This window comes from Mastigoproctus giganteus, chromosome 3 (assembly GCF_048544385.1).
Source record: "Mastigoproctus giganteus isolate SK-2022 chromosome 3, ASM4854438v1, whole genome shotgun sequence".
NCBI lineage: Eukaryota > Metazoa > Arthropoda > Arachnida > Uropygi > Thelyphonidae > Mastigoproctus > Mastigoproctus giganteus.
This window is the reverse complement of record NC_143577.1, coordinates 227,384,311-227,403,224: the sequence shown is the minus strand read 5'-3', so window position 1 is coordinate 227,403,224 and position 18,914 is coordinate 227,384,311. Positions and strand designations below refer to the sequence as shown.

Sequence of the window (18,914 nt, the reverse complement as noted above, 5' to 3'; positions counted from 1 at the left end):
ATCTTCACTGTTCCTCGAACCACTCGTGCACAAACATCCCGATGACCCTGGGCATATCTTGGAAGACCCCGTTTCTGTCCGAGAAAAACGCAACCTGGCAGGGTTGCAAATTGTCTCCTAAAAGCTGTTGGAAAACCTCCCCATTGAAACGTTGGTCCATACGCACCAAGGGTTCTAGTGCTTGCCAACAAAACACGTTCCATATTAAGCAACCAACGCCATCTTCCTGGATAATTGGACACCATGCACGATGGATCCGCGGATTCGTGTTACTTGCACCACACAAGAAGGTGTCCATCGGCGTGTTGCCTGGTATTTGGACCAGCATCTCGTTTCCAGTCCTTCGGTGTCCACCCAGCGTTTTGTTGACACCACATCATTCGCCGTCGAAGATGATCAGCGGTGAAGAGAGGAGATATCTTGGGTCGTCTGCTGTGGAACCCCTCATGTCTGAATCATTTGAGATTTTGTATTGCGATTGTGGTGTCAATTATCGCAACAACCCGTACAACGCGCTGCACCCTTTGCTCACCACAAACCACTCATCCACCTTGTGTAATCCTTTACAGTTCTGTCGGCGGGAGGTTGTTTAACCTGTTCGATATCATTCTTTTTACACCTTAACCACAATATAATCACAATAAACTGAATATAATCGAGAAACATGTGGGAGATCGACAGCAGCTGCTGTCAGTGACGCTAAAAAAGCTAACAATTAACCGTGCTCTCTAATATTTTGTCAATGCAGTGTACACAGTATATGGCAGTATGACGAATCAAAAAAACTGAAGTTCCAGAATTTCCAAATAAGGCAAAGGTCTGTTTCTATGACAACGCCGCAGGATAATGAAATATATATGGTAAAAAGAAAATGATTTTTCACCTCATGGCGAAGTTAGTCAGTCCGACGAGAAAAGTGCATCCATTCTCGAGAGAATTGATAAAACTTTCCTCCTGAATATATTTTAACGCGCAAAACAGACAAACTGTCCATAGAACACACTAAATTTACTTTCTAAAACAACCCACAGTGCAGTAAGGAATAGTGGAGACATTGTGCACTAAGACGTTCGTTTTCTCGATGTCATTAACATTTAATCCCGGGATGGGTAGTTCGGGAACTCTTATGAAGCCTTGTTTAATTAGATTGTCTCACCACAAAATCTGTGCAAACATCTCCATGGACGAGCAACGCAATCTCTGCAGTAAGTGGGAGAGTAGAGAGACCCTAAGAGACAGGGCCGGGCACGTCTACGTATGTGACTACTTTGTGAAATAAGATTTCACGCGTTTGAGTACTTTCCAAACTAGACACAATGACGTTTGTTCCTCGGAGTTAATTGGGACGTGTAATTGTAATGGGCTACCAACTTTCACTTGTCAGAGAGAAAGAAAGGCAAAAAAGTGAAAATAAGATTTTAGTTTTAATGCAATCTCTTCTAATTAGCTAGCTACAAAAAGAAAGAGAATATCCAGAGCACTGGGTTGCAGTGATTGATGCTAGAATAGAATTTTTCTTTTAAATATTAGGCTTCGCTGGTTACCCACAATCCCTCACTCCTTTTTGTAATGTTCCTATTATTGGGGGATGTTGTTATAGACAATAGAAAGAAAGTAAATTTTTAATTCTTTAAAACTAAAATATTCTAACGCTTAAAGGAAAAGTTAAGAGTTTTATGAATCAGCTATCTGAATATGTACACTACACTCTCAAAAGTATTGGGACATCCTAACATATTGGTAGAAGCAGCTATCTGAATATACACATACGCTACACTCTCAAAAGTATTGGGATATACTTCCTAACGTATCGGTAGAAGCAGCTATCTGAATATATACACTACACCCTCAAAAGTATCGGAACATCCCTCCTAATAACGGTAGAAGCAGCTATCTGTATATACAGTACACTCTCAAAAGAATTGGGACATTCTAATACATTCGTATAAGCAGTTATTTGAATATATGACTACACTCTCAAAGGCATTAGGGCAGGCATCTTAACGTATTGGTAGAAGCAACTATCTGAATATATACACTGCAATCTCAAAAGTATTTGGAACATCCCTCCTAATAACAGTTTGGATTGGTTTGGTTTGGATTTTTATTGGCGCATTAGCAACTAAGGCTATAATGCGCCCCTAATAACGTTAGAAGCAGCTATCTGTATATACAGTACACTCTCAAAAGTATTGGAACATCCCTCCTAATAACGGTAGAAGCAGCTATCTGTATCTGTATACTGCACTCTCAAAAGTATTGGGACATCCTAACCTATCGGTAGAAGCAGCTATCTGGATATATACAGTACACTCTCAAAAGTATTGGAACATCCCTCCTAATAACGGTAGGAACATCTATCTGTATATATACTACACTCTCAAAGGTACTGGGACATCCTAACGTATCGGTAGAAGCAGCTATCTGAATATATACACTACATTCTCAAAAGTATTGGGACATCCCTCCTAATAACGGTAGAAGCAGCTATCTGTATATATACTGCACTCTCAAAAGTATTGGGACATCCTAACCTATCGGTAGAAGCAGCTATCTGGATATATACAGTACACTCTCAAAAGTATTGGGACATCCTAACCTATCGGTAGAAGCAGCTATCTGGATATATACAGTACACTCTCAAAAGTATTGGAACATCCTAACGTATCGGTAGAAGCAGCTATCTGAATATATACACTACATTCTCAAAAGCATAGGGCATCCTAATGTATTGGTAGAAACATCTATCTGTATATATACTACACTCTCAAAAGTATTGGGACATCCTAACGTATCGGCAGAAGCAGCTATCTGAATATATACACTACATTCTCAAAAGTATTGGAACATCCCTCCTAATAACGGTAGAAGCAGACACTCTCAAAAGCAAAGGGCATCCTAATGTATTGGTGGAAGCATTTATCTGAATATACACTACACTCTCAAAAATATTTTTTAAGTGATCCACCAATTTACTTAATTGCCTAATAAAGTGGGGACTTGTTTCCAACATGTACTCGAGCGGCGTACGATTTTAATATCGTAGGTTTTAGCGTCCGCCACTAACGTTTCGCTTAAATTGACCTTTAGTTAAATTGGCACATTCCTTAACTTCTAATGGTAACGTGATCTGCCTCATAATGCGCGGCTTAGTCTTTTAACAAAGAACCCGACCCTAGTGTTTTTGTCGTCAAGGCAACAATAAAGAATTTTCCACGATACTTGTTTTTATTGTCCCGATACTTTTAAACTTTTTTTTTTTTTTGTACATTTTGGCTAATTTCGCGAGGCTTGTACTCAATAAAAAAAAATTAAAAACGAAAGTAATTAGCTTTTACTTAAATAAAGCCGGGAGGAAAAACACAACACGTTTTCCTTGGAGGTTCTCAAGAGAATTTTTCTGCGTACTTAAGATCCCCATTTTAATTAGTGAACACTTAAGTACCGAGATATATAATGAACAACCGGATTTTCTTTCTAGAAATTTTGGCTATAATGAGAACACTACGTGTAGGTGGCCTGTCTGCATATACACTACACTCTCAAAAGTACTGGAACACCCTAACGTATCGGTAGAAGCGGCTATTTCAATATATACACTTCACTTGGAAAAGTATTGGGACATATACACTACATTATCAAAAGTATTGGAACATCCTTACTAACAAGAAACAGTTATCTGAAGACATACACTACTTTCAAAAGTATTGGGACACCCTAATGTATCGGTAGTAGGCTTAGGACCTAAGACCGTATTGTTCCGTGTATACTGTCTGTAAATTGCGTGTGTTCTGTGGTTTTCGGGAGAAAAAACTATTCTATCTTCGCCTGAGATCGAGTAACTTAGCAACGTTGTTAAAAAGGCCGATACAAGTTCCCCACGTCATCAATGGGACTCGAACTCAGGTCTTTTCCACCCGGAATGCGAAGGACAGTGAATCTACCAACTATTCTACCTACGAGGGCCCGATAGAAGCAGCTGTCTGAATATATATACTACAGTCTCAAAAGTATTAGGACATCTCTTCTAATGTATCGGTGGAGGAAGCTGTCTGGGTATAAGCTGCCTCTGAAAAGTATTAGGACATACCTCATAATAGAGGTATGGCTTAATATTTTTCTAATGTGTGGATATATACTACACTCTCAAAAGTATTAGGACACCCCTACTAATGTATTGGTGGAGGTAGCTCTATGTATACACTACACACTTAAAAGTATTGGGATACCTCTTGTAATGTATCGGTATAGGCAGCTATCTGGATATATACACTACAGTCTCAAAAGTATTAGGACATCTCTTCTAATGTATCGGTGACAGAAGCTATTTGGATATACACTACCTCTAAAAGGTATTAGAATGTACTTCCTAACGGAGGTATGTCTTAATACCTTTCTAAGGTATCTGGATATACACTACACTCTCAAAAGTATTAGGACATCCCTCATAATGTATCGGTACAGGCCGGTACCTGGATATACACTACATTCTCAAAAGTATAAGGCTAATGGAGATATTTTTCGATACTTTTCAATGGTCGGTATCTGCATATATACTACACTCTCAAAAGTATTAGGACACCTCTAATGAATCGGTGGAGGAAGCTATCTGGATATACAGTACGCTTTAAAAAGTATTAGGAGTTCGTTTTTATGGTTTACAAAATGTTGGGCGTTCGTAGTGGACATTTCGCGATCTTCTTCCCCCCTTCCCCCCACGAGGTACTGTCAGAAGTTAAAACAGTTTATCGAAGCCGAAACTTTTGCAACAGTTAAGTGGAATAGAGAAAGTGTGCGAGCGTCCAGACGGGTCTCATCGATCTTCATAAATAATCGTAGTGCCTCGTGCAGTAGATTCAAAAGAGCGGACGCAGACTTAATCGGCTAAAACTGATTTCATCCCGGGCAACTTCGGAGCTTTTAAGGAGCTGCAAATGGGGGCAGAAATGGCGTTCGTGTTAATAATAAATGCGAAAATGCGTGCCGAATGAGCGGATAAAAATCTTCGCCTCCCTGTTGCCCGCTGTCGTAAATTATCCCGAAAAGCGAACCACTTGTTTCAGATTTCACTCGAGGAAGCAAACGTGCAAGTGCGCAGAAGAGTTTTCTGTTTTTGTCCCCCCCCCTTTTATATGCACATCGGTGTCACACGCAGCACGCGCCCTAATTAGTTTTTTCATTGTCAGAATTTTATTTTCACTAACGGAATCTTCTCCCATAATCCCTGCTATTTAGCTAAATTCTGAATCTCTTTTTCTCTCCTGCTTCTATCTCTCTTTCTCATCAATTTTTTTATTTCATTCTTTATCTGTGTTTTTCCTTGTCCTTCTCTCTCTCTCTTCTCTTTCTACCCTCACCCCTTTCTGTATCTTATTCTCTTTGTCTCTTTCTTTTTACTAGTTTTCCTTTTCTCTCTTTCTTCTAAACAAGAGAAGATGTTGAGCTGCTGGAGTGAGTACAGAGAAGGGCAACAAGATTGGTGAGGGCAATGAAGGGGTCCTCTTACCAATAAGTACTGCAAGTTGCAGCCTCTGGAGACTAGGCACCTGCGAGGTGATCTGATTGAGGTGTATAAGGCCTTGAATGGTTTGGGCAAGCTCAATGATGGGATTCTTCCTCTTGATCAGATTACGAACCTAAGGGGGCATACATTCAAATTGAGGAAGGATGGTTGCAGGATAGTTATGCGGGGAAGTTTATCTTTAGCCAGCTGGTGGCTGATTATTGGAACAAATTTCCATCTGTTGTTGTGGAAGTTGATAGCTTAAATAAATTCAAGGAGGAACTGGACAAACTGCACTGTCCTTTTATAGTGCAGGAGAGTCAGAAAGGTTTGAACACTGGAGTGATGGATCCATGGCAGTGATGGACAGGTCTTCAGGAGCAGGTTCTAATGTCCTGTGAAGGAAGTTGGAGTAAGTTGTGCCTATATTTTTTATTATTATTAAAATCAGTTTATTTCCCAAGAAACCTTGGGTCACCCCGGGACGGCTCTGTGCCAGAAGGGTGTGAGTACAGACTAAGGTGCGAGGAACACAATGTACAATAAACAAGAGTACATGCGTGCTCGACCCGAGACTTTTACAGGATTAAATATACAATAATGTACAAAATATACAGTAATATACAAAATATATGATTGCATGAAGACAGAAAGTCTTTGTCATATACAAATAGGCAAGTTAAAAAAAGGTCTGTCCAGGAGCAGGTGAGTATTATAGGTTCATAATCTGGTAACAGTTCTTGAGGATTTCCTTCCTGTAGGGCTTGTCTTCACAGAACCTATCAGGGTGGATCCTAAATTTATTGAAGATCCGAAGACAATTGGCTGGAAACATGTTCCTCAGGGAATCAATGCTTGACAGCGTAAGACGTAGAGGGAGACAGGAGTCGGGGTGCTTCCCTCTTGCCCTCCTCGGGCCAGAGATTAATGTGGACACTGATGGAGCATCAATTCGCCTCGTTATAAGCCGTGCAAGCGTGAGGACATTTTTCGTCATGATGATATGTCTCCAGGGAGTGGTGCCTAGATTTGTTTGTAGGATAGATCTGGAGATAGTTAGGGGGTGGCCTACCACCCTGTTCATCCATCTAAGCAACCAGTACTCTAAACTAAGATACTTCTGAAGGTATGAGGCAGGGGCAGATGACCAAATTTCTGAAGCATAGAGAGGAATCGGCGTAATACACCTCAGGATGTGCCGAACAAGCAGCGCTGGCTGATGCACACCAACGAGCTCTTGCGCACTGCCCAAAGAGCAGCGTACGTCTTCTGCCTCATCCTGGCAAAGTGAGGCTGAAATGTGAGCCCAACGTCCCAAGTGAGGCCAAGATCAGTATGAGAGGTCACCTTTTGCACCGGTTCCCCACTCACAAAGATTTGGATATCATATTTGGCTTTCTTCTTGGTTATCGTCAGTTGTGCTGATTTAGAAGGGCTCAGATGCAGCCCTATTGTGGCAAGATAACTTTCCAAGCTCAATATCTGCCTAGAAGCTTGTTGGTTGATATCATGAATCTGATGATTATGATCTGAGCTCACGTAGAACTTCAGATCGTCGGCATAAGAGACAAAGTTCGGATTCTGAGCAAGGAAAGGCTCCAAAACTGCTGCAAACAGGATAGCTGACAGTACGCTTCCTTGTGGGATGCCTCTTGAGACGTCAATAGTTACTTGAAAGTCATTGTGGGTCACAGACAGATGTCTAGGGAGTAAAATAGACTTCAAAATTTGAAGTAAGGTATCCGCCAGGCCGAAGTAATGTTTCAGAATGGTAAAAAGAGCTGGGAGGTGTATTCTGTCATAAGCCGATTTTATGTCGAGGAAAATGATATCAATCTGTGATTTGTTGTTAAGGGTGTGCTGAATTCTGAAGAGGGTATCAAGAAGATTGGTAGTTGTCGATCTCCTTTGTAGAACGGTATGGAGGTACTCGGGCCTGTGTGCAAAGCAATGCTGGGCAATTGTTGGCTGAATTACTTTTTCGAAAATTTTGAGTAAAGAACAACTGATGGATATTGGTCTCAGGTCTTTAGGAGATTTGGGTTTCTTGATCTTTGGAATGGGCTTAACATGGTAAGTTTTCCAAATTGAAGGAACTATTCCAGATTGCAGGATTTGTCTGAAAAGGTGAAGGAGAAGGTCGACTATATATGGGCTGCAAATTTTGATAATAAAGAGTGGGAAACCATCCGGACCTACAGTGGCTTTGTTGGGTAGTTTATTGATGACATCTATTAGGGTCTCTCTAGTTATTTCTATTTCAGACAAGTGTGCCCTAGGTAACCAGTCGTGCGAGAGAAAGGAATCAGAGTCAGGAAAATCTGCCTGCTGTAAGCTGAACTGTGCCCATTCCTGGACCAGCTTTTTGTCAATGGCTAGATGATGATGATGATGCGTTTATTTCTCATCGACTATGAAAACTTGTAGAGGTCGTCGTCCAAGGAGTATATGTCGTGCAGCATTTGCACAGGTAGGAACCGATCGAAGAACGTTAACCGGTTTGGGGTGGCCTGAAGGACTGGGTTGGCCCTAAGGCTTTGATATTACAAATTAATATTATGATTTGTTCTGCTCGATGACGGATACCAAGTGCATGGGGGTGGTTGGCTGTGTCCGGATACTATTATTACTGTTGGTAGAGGAACTCTCTTGCTATCCTACATGTGCTCAGGATCGTGGCTTTCTGGAGTTCCTAGTAAGGTGTTCTTTGGGATTGATGCTGGATTCTTATGTTTGCCCTTTGGCACAATACGGTGGTTGGCACGTTGACCAGGATGGTCATTTCTAGTTCCATATGCCAGATTTCTTTGACTCAGGTTTTCTGAAGGTTGCTAGTATTGAACACGGTTATTTCAATCAGGTAGGTCCCTTTTTTTTTGTCGATGAGGGTTATGTATGGTCTATTGTGCAGGATCGTCTTGTTCGTTATTATGGCGCCGTCCCAGCACAGTAGGCAAAAAGGGGTCTCTAGTACGACTTGGAGTTTTCGCACTTGTAATAATGTACACTTTCTTTGATCAACTGGTATTTTTGCGCTAGCTTCCGATGTATTATCCTGGCGACCTGGATAATACATCCTTGGCGATGTAGTTCCTGGTGTTGATTACCTTGTCTTGGATGGCAAGCATGAATGCTTCAGTCTCGGGGTAAGAGCCTCGCGCTCGTGACCTATGCGTTGGAAGCAATCTTATCTACGTAATATTGATGGAGGTCGTTGTAGTGTCTGCCATGGAATGCTTGCTTCACCCATTCCTCTGCTGTGTGAGTGGTGTTTCCTTCTTGAGGTTGAGTGGTGTGCGCAATTTGTCTGTCTTTCTTATCGCTTGTAGATTGGTTAGTTTCCTTGGAACTAATCCCTCAGGTTCTTGGCCTTCTTATGTTATTCAATGAAGTATGTCAGACCCCTCTCTTCTTTTCTGGCTCTGGTCAGTCTCTCAATGACCAACTTCGGCTGATGTTGGCGGCTCTTGGTCATCATTATCCTTGTCGATCTCATAATCTCCTCCAGCTCGGTGTTGGTCGAGCCTATGATCCTGAAGGAGTACGTTGTATTGTGTCCTTCTGGCAAAGACTTAAAATGTTTGGCCACAATTCAAAATTTTGAAAGCCTAGTCCAAAAAACAGCTCACTCCATCAGCTTACACCAACTTAATGAATGCCCAAACCAATCATTGATTACCAAAATGTAGATATGAATTTTTCACCTCTAAGGGCATGCTCATCTACACTGCTTGGTAAATTTATTAGGATCGTTGAGAATGAACGATATGTGATGTGTAACGCAGTAAGAGACCTTGGTAAAGATGGATGAGGATGTTCACTGGTAATTAAGAAAGAAAAGATTCTCTTTTTCACCAACTTTAAGATGTAATAAACAGAATCTACTTTACGAATTATTATGAAACGAGAATCTTGTAGTTGGAAAAAAGACGGGAGGAATGATGCAAAACTGTTTTTGTGGTGCGATCTTGTTAAGTTTTTCTTACCATTCCTTTTAATATGAGTCCTCTGTACAAACAAAATCTCCACTTCGCAGGAGTCGATGAATTACCAAGAATGTTTATTGAACAAGCCGAAAAAATAAATACAGACGAATATCCGAGGGGTGTTTCTTGTTTTCATCTGGTTATTATGCAACGCTGCCTCATCTGGATTTCACAGTTTTTCAGGCAATCAGACACGAAGCTGAAATTTCTTTTCCTCTTAAAAAAAAAGTCCTTGGGATAAGAAAAACAGTAAGGGTTAGTTGGACTGGGAGGGTTTTCCCCACGAAACGGTGATTGGATTTTCTTTCTTATTTTTATTGTCGATGACGTTAATCAGATTTGACTCTTTGGTTAACTACTGATGAAGTTATCTGAATTCTGCTAATCAGAGGAAACGAACGAAGGAGTAAAAACCGTGGATTCGAAAGCTGCTATTTTTCTTTACGTGTATGAGTGGTGGGTGGAAGTAAATTTGGTGTCTTTTCTTTTTTTTGGGTCGATGGAACTCCAAGAAAGCCTTCATGGTTAATTTGGAGCTGACTAAGAGACTAATCAAATTATACTCTAGATATAAAGCTGCTCGTGCGATCTTATTGATGCTTTAGCAAGAGAAAGAATGTAGAAGAAGATTATCTAGAGGTTCAGAGAACGGAAAATAAATAGGAACTATAAGATGTGAAGACATTCTTGTGGTAGGATTTCTGTGCATTTAAGATTACGATTATAACAAAGAAATGAAATTTAAAAAGAAAACAATCATACAAACCTTTTTTCTTTTGTAGAACAGTTCGCGAATGACAACATCTGACGAAGGACCAGCCAACCGCTGACGTCTTTATCTAGACCTACGTTCAGGGATTGGTTGGACCGTCTTCAGACATCGTAATGGACACCAAAAATCTTTTCTTCCTTCTTCCGGACCAGTAGTTGAGCTTCACTAGGAAAATTCTTCTTATTTTAAAGAAAAACAGTGGATAGTACTCACCGATAAGAAATATTTCCACTTGTCAGTTAGTGAAAGTCGACTTTGGACATGTTTAGACATGTTAAGACATGCTTATTCAAGTTTAGACATGTTAAGATAAGCTTAGACAATGTAAGACATATTTGTATCGTAAGTTTAATGTATAATTGTGTAATGATATTAATATATCGAAATTCCTAAGCATTGTGTATACAGGGAAAGACAGATAAGAATAAAATAGAACGAACAATATACTATAAAAGTTAAATATTTATTTCAGCTGTTTTAAATAATTAATAGACTATTAAATGTATTATTCGAAAGCAGGGTAAAACTATCTCAGTAAATTATGCGGCTCATACTAGCAGCAAGATCTTATCAGCCAGATTAGGACTCTTCATACGTCTGTTTTTATTCTTGCACGCAGAAGAACTAGTCTTTTGGGAAACAAAGTTGTAAATACATCATGAAGTTCCCTATATTTATTTTTGATAGTTAGAGAACATACTTTGGGAATACACAGTCAAAAACCCATCATTCGAAATAGAAATTCTCAATTAAAGCTCGTTTCCCTGACCTAGAACCCAGTGATTTTCATCTTTTCAGTCCGATGAAGAAAATCTGATTTTAAATGATTGAAAATTCATGGTTATCACATCTTAATACCTATTCCTTAGACGCAGGTATAAAAAAGAATTGTACAATAAATAGATTTTAAAAAAATGTAAGAAAGATAGCTAATATTCCTGCAAACATGTATTTACTACTTTTATTGCAAATAAACACACGTTTCTTTTCATTTCTGAAAATTTCAATTTATTTATCGAATACGTATTCGATGATGGAGCGCACATCCATGTTGCTTGAGGGAGGGCGCGATCCAAGGTTGAGATGGGAGTGCTGAAAAGAAGGTTTAGGTCATTATTAAGTCATATATTAAAAGGGGATTTGCTGGCAAACTTTGTATAAGTTGGAACTTTTTCAGGGCATTCTTTTGTATGATAAGATATAAAGACCTCCCAACACTAACACTTCTTTTTGAAGGCAACCTACTTCTCCCCCCTCTCACTCTCTCTCTCTCTCTCTCTCTCGCAACGCAAACGCGTTCTCTCTCTCTCTGCATGCCACTAAGAAACATAAATATCTCTTCACCCTGGCTGCCAATGCAAATGATAAAAATGCAGCTCAACTTGACTGAGAGAGAGAGAGAGAGAGAGAGAGAGAGAGAGAGAGAGAGAGAGAGATGCATGCATTCAAAACTTTAGTCTAAAGTTGAATTGCAGCGGAAAGAAAATCATTGGAATCGCACTCCCAGCGGGGTTGAGTTCGATGATAAAGTAGAGAGTGACAGGACACTTGTGTGATTAATTTACTTCATTTCTTGCCACAGGAACGCCTGTCACGTGCAAGCCCAAACACTCCACATTCGTGATAGGAAGCCTTGCTCAACTTCCGCTCTCCCATTATTCGATGCAGCGTCGAAAAGCCAGCAAAGAATTAGGGACACGCTCCATTCGCAGGGACGGCGCACTTGTTTAAAAATATTAGCGCGATGTTCGATCAAAGCGTATAAGAGGCGCGCAAATGATTTTTCTGCAGAAACACCTCGAGGAACTTGCAGCAAGGAAACTGCATCTTCTGAGAAAATTATTTATCTGTTCATCTCTCACGATTTTTTTTTATTTATAGTAGTTTTAATTGTATCTCATATTGTGAATACTTTCACAACGAGTTGCCAGGGTATCGCATTACCTCGATTAAGTAACGCTTCACCTATAGAGAAGACTATTGTGACTTATTCTAGGGGTTGCCAACCACCCAGACGGCATCGTTTCAAGGCTTTTTGGCTTTTCTTCGGTGGGTAGGTACCCTGGTGTTGCAATAGTGACAACTTACTTATGAAGTATAACTGCACAATATGAACGATACTTGGTGGTGTGCAATGGTTTAGTTTAAAAGACATTTGTTGACTAAATCCCGAGAGTATGAAGGAGTTTGCTTGCATGGATAAGTAAACGCCTTCGTACTCTGAGTCTTTAGTCTTTTATAAGCACTTTGTTAATATGAATTAAGGCTGGTTGTATTTTTTAAAAGGAATGTTTAGGGATCAGAGAGAGAGAGAGAGAGAAAAAAAAAGGAGATTCTTCCTTATTTTTGATGTTTTCATCTGCAAAGTATGAAAGAGTGTCTGTGATTCAGTCCTGTCTGTCCATTACAAATTTCGAAAGGACAGCAATACTTTCTCGAATAGTTTATAACAGTTTTAGAACAGAATAGTTTATAACAGTTTTTAAAAGTTTCAGAACAGTTTTAGAATAGTTATGTAACAGTTACTCATTTTAGAATAGTTTTAGAATAGTTAGTCTTTTTGATATAGTTTTAGAATAGTTAGTCTTCTTAGATTAGTTTTAGAATAGGTAGTCGTTTTAGAATAAATTGAATAGCTTCGAATAGTTTTAGAATAGCAATGTAATAGTTAGTCTTTTGAGAATAGGCGCCTCCGTAGCCAGGTGGGAAGGAGCAGCAGTGCGTAGCACACGCTTCTTGATTAGACCGGGGTTCGAGCCCGTCACCACCAAATACGGAGGATGCGGAAAGGTCATTCAGGGAATGACCACCGCATATCCCGGAGCAATATGGCCTTAGTTGCTAATGCTCCTAAAAACCAAATAACAACAACAACAACTTTTGAGAATAGTTATAAAATAGTTAGTAATTTTAGAATAGTTATATATTAGTCTTTTTAGAATAGTTATATATTAGTCTTTTTAGAATAGTTTTAAAATAGTTAGTCTTTTTAGAATAGTTATAGAATAGTTAGTAATTTTAGAATAGTTATATATTAGTCCTTTTAGAATAGTTATATATTAGTCCTTTTAGAATAGTTTTAAAATAGTTAGTCTTTTTAGAATAGGTAGTCGTTTTAGAATAAATTGAATAGCTTCGAATAGTTTTAGAATAGCAATGTAATAGTTAGTCTTTAGAATAGTTATAGAATAGTTACTCTTGTTAGAATAGTTTTAGAATATGAAAAGGCTGTTTATGCATGGGCAATGCAGTTCCATCGTTTCTACTACCCAGGTAGTATGCACGCATCGTTTGATTATATGTCATATTGAGAATACCTTCACAACGAGTTGTCTAGGTATTGCACTACTTCAAATAAGTAACGCTTCTCTAGTAGTAGTGCAATACCTAGGCAACTCGTTGTGAAGGTATTCTCAATATGAGATATAATCAAACGATGCGTGCATACTACCTGGGTAGTAGAAACGATGGAACTGCATTGCCCATGCATAAACAGCTTTTTCATATTCTAAAACTATTCTAAAAAGACTTAACTATTACAAAACTATTCTAAAAAGAGTAACTATTCTAACTATTCTAAAGAGAGTAACTATTCTATAACTCTAAATATATTTCTTGAAACTACGGAACTGCATTACCCATGCATACACAGCCTTTTCATACTCTTAGACATTTAGTCAAGCAATATATTTAGTTATTAGTTAGTCTTTTTAGAATAGTTTTAGAATTCTTAGTGAATAACAAATAATGTTATTGTAGAATGTAGATGGTCAATCCTGCACCACATGATGCAAGGACACAATTCCTGCATCATATGATGAAACTCCCTCGGCTGACAGCCCTCTACACCATTCTCCAACAAAGCAGCAGACGATCATGGGGGTCATGCATTTTATGAAACGTAATGTGTTTTTTATAATCTCCGATACGTCATATCAGATCGGCTGCTGCAGTGCAAGTTTCACAAAATCGACACCGTGGCATCCTCTGCTGATGGAAATATCAACATATCCTTCATCAGGGTGGATATTATTAACATTAGCGTAAAAAAATACTCAACAAAATTCTTTCCCTTAATATTAAGCTCTGTTTGCAATTTGAAAGTCCTCCCCACACCGGATGGGAAAGACCCGAGTTCGAATCCTGTCAATGACTCGAGCAAAATGACCAAAGTGGCTAATGCGCCTAAACCTCTACAACAAAACAGGAAAAACTTAAATTCTATCCACTTACTTGTTATACAGCACAATATCGGGCAGCCATATCTGTTCAGCAGGCACATAGAGCTGTCGTACTCCGCCGTATTCATCCGGGTCCCATTGCAGCTTGTGGTCTGACCATTCCTAAGATAAAAGGAAGAGAATGGCGAGTGAGAAACGTTTTGCCTCTTATCGTAAAGAAAGTACCCTTCATTTCCTTTTCTAAGCTACACGGACCGCCTTCACTGTCAAACACATAACGGTCTCGTTACTTGAACAAGATACCGGATGAGTAATAGGGGTCGAATAGCAGAGCCCGGACTCCAGAGAGAGAGAGAGAGAGAGAGAGAGAGAGAGAGAGAGAGAGCACCCCTTTCGCTAAATGTTTCTGCTCCTTTTTTTCCCTCAAACTATCAAGCTAAGTTTAGTGGCAGATAAGAAGACTGTAAGAAATAAGAAGTCCATTTCTTATCTAACGGTAGTTGGGAGGGAACTTAGAACGCTTCCACGAATTCATCATTTTTCTTTCCGCCCGTTCTACCAAAGACAGAACGAACATCCTTCATGGCAGTCTGATTAAACTCAAGAGAAAACTCGAGCATATTGAAAAGGATGGCTGAAAGTGCATCCCTGTACACCCAATTTTCTCAGGCAGTGATTATCAGATGTAGTTTCAGCATGTAAAACTGCAATCTTTCTTCTCCTTTATAACAGCCCCCAACCGCGCTTGCTTCAATGATTTCCTTTAATTGGAACTTTGAATTGATCACCGAGAAAATTAATCGTACAGAAGATTACAATCTTTGGTCACCAGAGGGCTTTTATTAAGCGTCATTTTGCACACCCCACATCGCTGAACATTTTCTTTGCAAGTTCACAAAATCATGATTTGTGTGCATTGAGGAAGTGGTTGGTAGGAGATAAGTTTCACGAATTGTAGGGTGTGTATGAAATCCTATACACTCCTCAAATCATGTATGAACCGATATAAGCTACTTTAAAACTGTCTGTGTTATGTGTTTTTAAATACAAATTCACTTAAACTCGTGAAGTCTGCATGCTTTGAGCATCTTCATGATTTTTTTAAAGCAGATAGTTATGAAATCGAAAGCAGAGAATCGTGTAATCTAAAATAAACGGGGAATAATTTCATAATCATGAAATCTAAAGCAAATCATGATGAAATCGCGTGAATCATGAATTACTAATTAAAGCCTGCATGATCACACATATTTGAAATCTTCCGGTCATAAACATCTAAATAGAAATATCAGCATCATCATGAAACTGTAACGACATCTATGCAAATTGCATTCATGGAGCTTGGACGCTGATATTTGCATCTTTAGGATGGTGGGACTGATGTGCAAGGTCTGAAACAGTACACCAAGTAAATTAGAGGAGACCATCCAGGTGTGGAGCCCACATCACACAGAGGAATGCTGCCCTTCTGTGCCACGAAGCAATACCAGGTGGTAAGTGATCATTATTAGGTGCAATACCACTTTGCTTACTTTTGTTTGTTCACCAGAGCAAAGTTCCGGCAATAACCATCTTGTGAAATATGAGTTTTGTCTTCTTAGATTATGAAGGACATCATGGAGAGATCCAATATTCCTTACATTTCAAGGGTGTACAATTAAACTAAACAGTACTACTAAACGGTTTTCGAAGGCCAGCAGCTAGATAGTCCACCGAACTGAACCTGTTGGCAACTGTCTAAGGGCATCCGGATCAGCTAGTGTATAATCCTGCTGCCTCCATTCTGCCAGATAGTGACTGGAGGGAGTCCAAGTAGTGTGTATGCGAGAGGCAGTGTTATGTCACGGAGCTGGGTATAATCTTGTTGTGTCTACTCCATATACAAAACTTTTATCAATTCATATAGCATGTATCTCCTCTACACTTTATCTGCTGAATGAGTAGTCAAACTAATAGAACAAACTTATCTGTGGAAAGATCCAAACCTCCTCCCAAAAACTTCCTCATTCATTTCACAAATATATGTGGTTTCAGTTCCAAACTCGATGACTTCCATTTCCGCCCACAATCTTCCAAACTTCACTTGCTTTTTTGACAGATTTCAAATTATAGGTTGTTTAGCAACCATGAATCTCGGTTCCCCAAATTATTCATTCGGTGATTCCTTTTGCTTCAAAGGTAGTAATATGTCCACTCTGATATTCCTTGTTAAAGATTTCTCAACTTGCTTAAAATCTCTCAGCCTCACTCAGTCAAATTCATCTGTTGCCTCTATCGTTCTCCCAACTCAATTAATAACTTGCAACTTTTCGACTTCTTTCTCAGAATTCTTTAACTTCCTTTCTTTGAAACTGAACTTTCTCCAAAGTACACGGCTAACGTTAGTAATCCTGTGAACACCTCAGATCACAACTTAATGATGAGATCCTCTCCAATGGAATCTCTTTCATGGCCATTGTCAGCTTCATGTCATTTGGCATTACAAGAATGCGAAATGAGATGATCTATAAGATCTGTAATCTTCTTTTCCTTGGTTGAATGTCGTTCTGCGACAAGCAGACATTACTGTTAGTAACCCTTTATGCAAGGTTTGAAAGAATTTAAAGAAATTATTCTTATTGGGATGGAATCTTTTTTTCGCATTTCACTCGAAAATCTCGTGCCTTTATCTAAACTTAATTTTCCAATAAATGTGCTAAGATCGTTCAAGTTAAGATGAAGTATATCTCAATTGGCTTGTATCCAAATCTCAAGCTTCATTTCCCATCTACACAAAAGTTCGCAACAATTTTATAAAACAGTTATTAATCAATGCAAACTCGAATAGGCATTTTTTTGAAGAGGTTAGCAGTACAAAAGTTTCTTCTTTTTCAAATGATACTTGAGGGTTCTTGTCTCTTGCCAAAGCTATTGGTTGCTACTTCAATCATTCTATATTTCCACCTCTGTTCCCATCTGATAGTTCTGTTGCATCATTCAGCTTATTAGCATTCTGTTTTCCTTTTAATTCTTGTATTAACGATCATGGTGAAACACCTTCTAGCATTCCCACTCCACTTCATCCAATGCCTTCTGTCGTCTTCCACCAAAAGGATGTCAAAAGAATTTTTTAAAACAATCTTGATGGCAAGAATGCTCCAGCTTCTGATGATTTTTCTCAACTTGTTTTTGAAACCTGCGTTTCTGAGGTTGCTCCTATCCAGGATTGCCGTTTTGCACATTTTATTTCACTGGTGTTTTTTTTCTTCTTCATGGAAATTTGCTCATATCCAGTCACTTCTTAAACGGGTGAAAAATCGGTCGATTGAAGTTACCGCCGCATTGCATTTATTCGTATTCTTCCCAAAATAATGGACAAATCCATCAACTACTAACTTTTGCACCCTCTCGAGACTTTCCAGCTGCTCACTTGTCGCCATTTTTGATTCTGTCAGTGTCGCTCATCTTTGAAAAGAATTGATGGAAAGGTTTGGTGAAACTCGACCAGTTTCTCTTGTCATTTCAAAGGCATTTGATCGTGTTTGGCATAAAAGTCGCCTGCATGGGTAGCACAGCTGGTATAATCACCATCCTCCCCATATTGCGCCGAAAAGGCTTGAGTTCGAATCCCGTCAGTGAAGAGAGAAATTTGTGTTTTACTTGTGAAGCAAGAATGATTTCCACACTCATTAAATCTGAATTATTTCATCTCCCTAATGGAAGGTATTACTTGAACTTGCTTGTGAAATATGTGTGATTTAAAGACACTAATGAACTGGATGACTCGAAGATGATGAATCCTCGAAGATACTCATGAAACCTGCGTACGTCGAAGCTGTTCATGGAACCTACATGACTCCAACGAAATGCTTTACTCGAACATACTTGCGAAAGCTGTTCCACCAACACACTTGAGTAAATTATATGGTTTGATGCTAATGAAATCCATAAGATTTGCATGCGCTCATGATGGCTGTACACGCTCATGAAGTGACCTGAACATTCTTGTAAAATTTGCATGATTTAAAGATTTAATGAAATTTAATGACTGGAACACGCTTATGGAATGTAATGATTCGAATGTGCTCATAAAATTCAGTGACTGGAATAGGCTCAAAAATCTGCACGACTGAAACACGCTCATGATATCTGCATGACTGATACATGCTCAAGAAATATGTTACGTGAGAATGTTTGTGAATTCTGCATGATTTCAAGACGCTAATGAATTTAATGACTCAAACGGTCATGAATTTTAATGACTGGAACACGCTTATGGATGACTGGTCCTATTGCTGTTTGCAAATTGCGTGTGTTCTGTGGTCGATTTTCTGTTTGCTGGATAAGAAACCCGAGTTTCCGCGAGAAAAAACCATGCTGTCCTCGCCTGAGACCGATTAACTCAGCCACGCTCTGAAAAAGAGCCCATACAAATTCCCCTCTACATGGACGGGACTCGAACTCAGGTCTTTTCCACCAGGTGTGTGGGAAGA

At 39.3% G+C, this 18,914-nt stretch overlaps 1 protein-coding gene across 3 annotated transcripts in view; it reads right to left on the bottom strand.

Annotated features, from left to right (window-relative positions):
- The window catches only part of LOC150088805 (acetylcholine receptor subunit alpha-like 1), a 138,932-nt gene that overhangs the window by 9,464 nt on the left and 110,554 nt on the right, over positions 1–18,914 (bottom strand). For all 3 annotated transcript variants that reach the window (XM_090370908.1, XM_090370910.1, XM_090370909.1), the window contains one exon: positions 14,495–14,604. In XM_090370908.1, the coding sequence (XP_090227034.1) occupies positions 14,495–14,604 (110 nt within the window). The remainder of the gene's footprint in view (positions 1–14,494; positions 14,605–18,914) is intronic.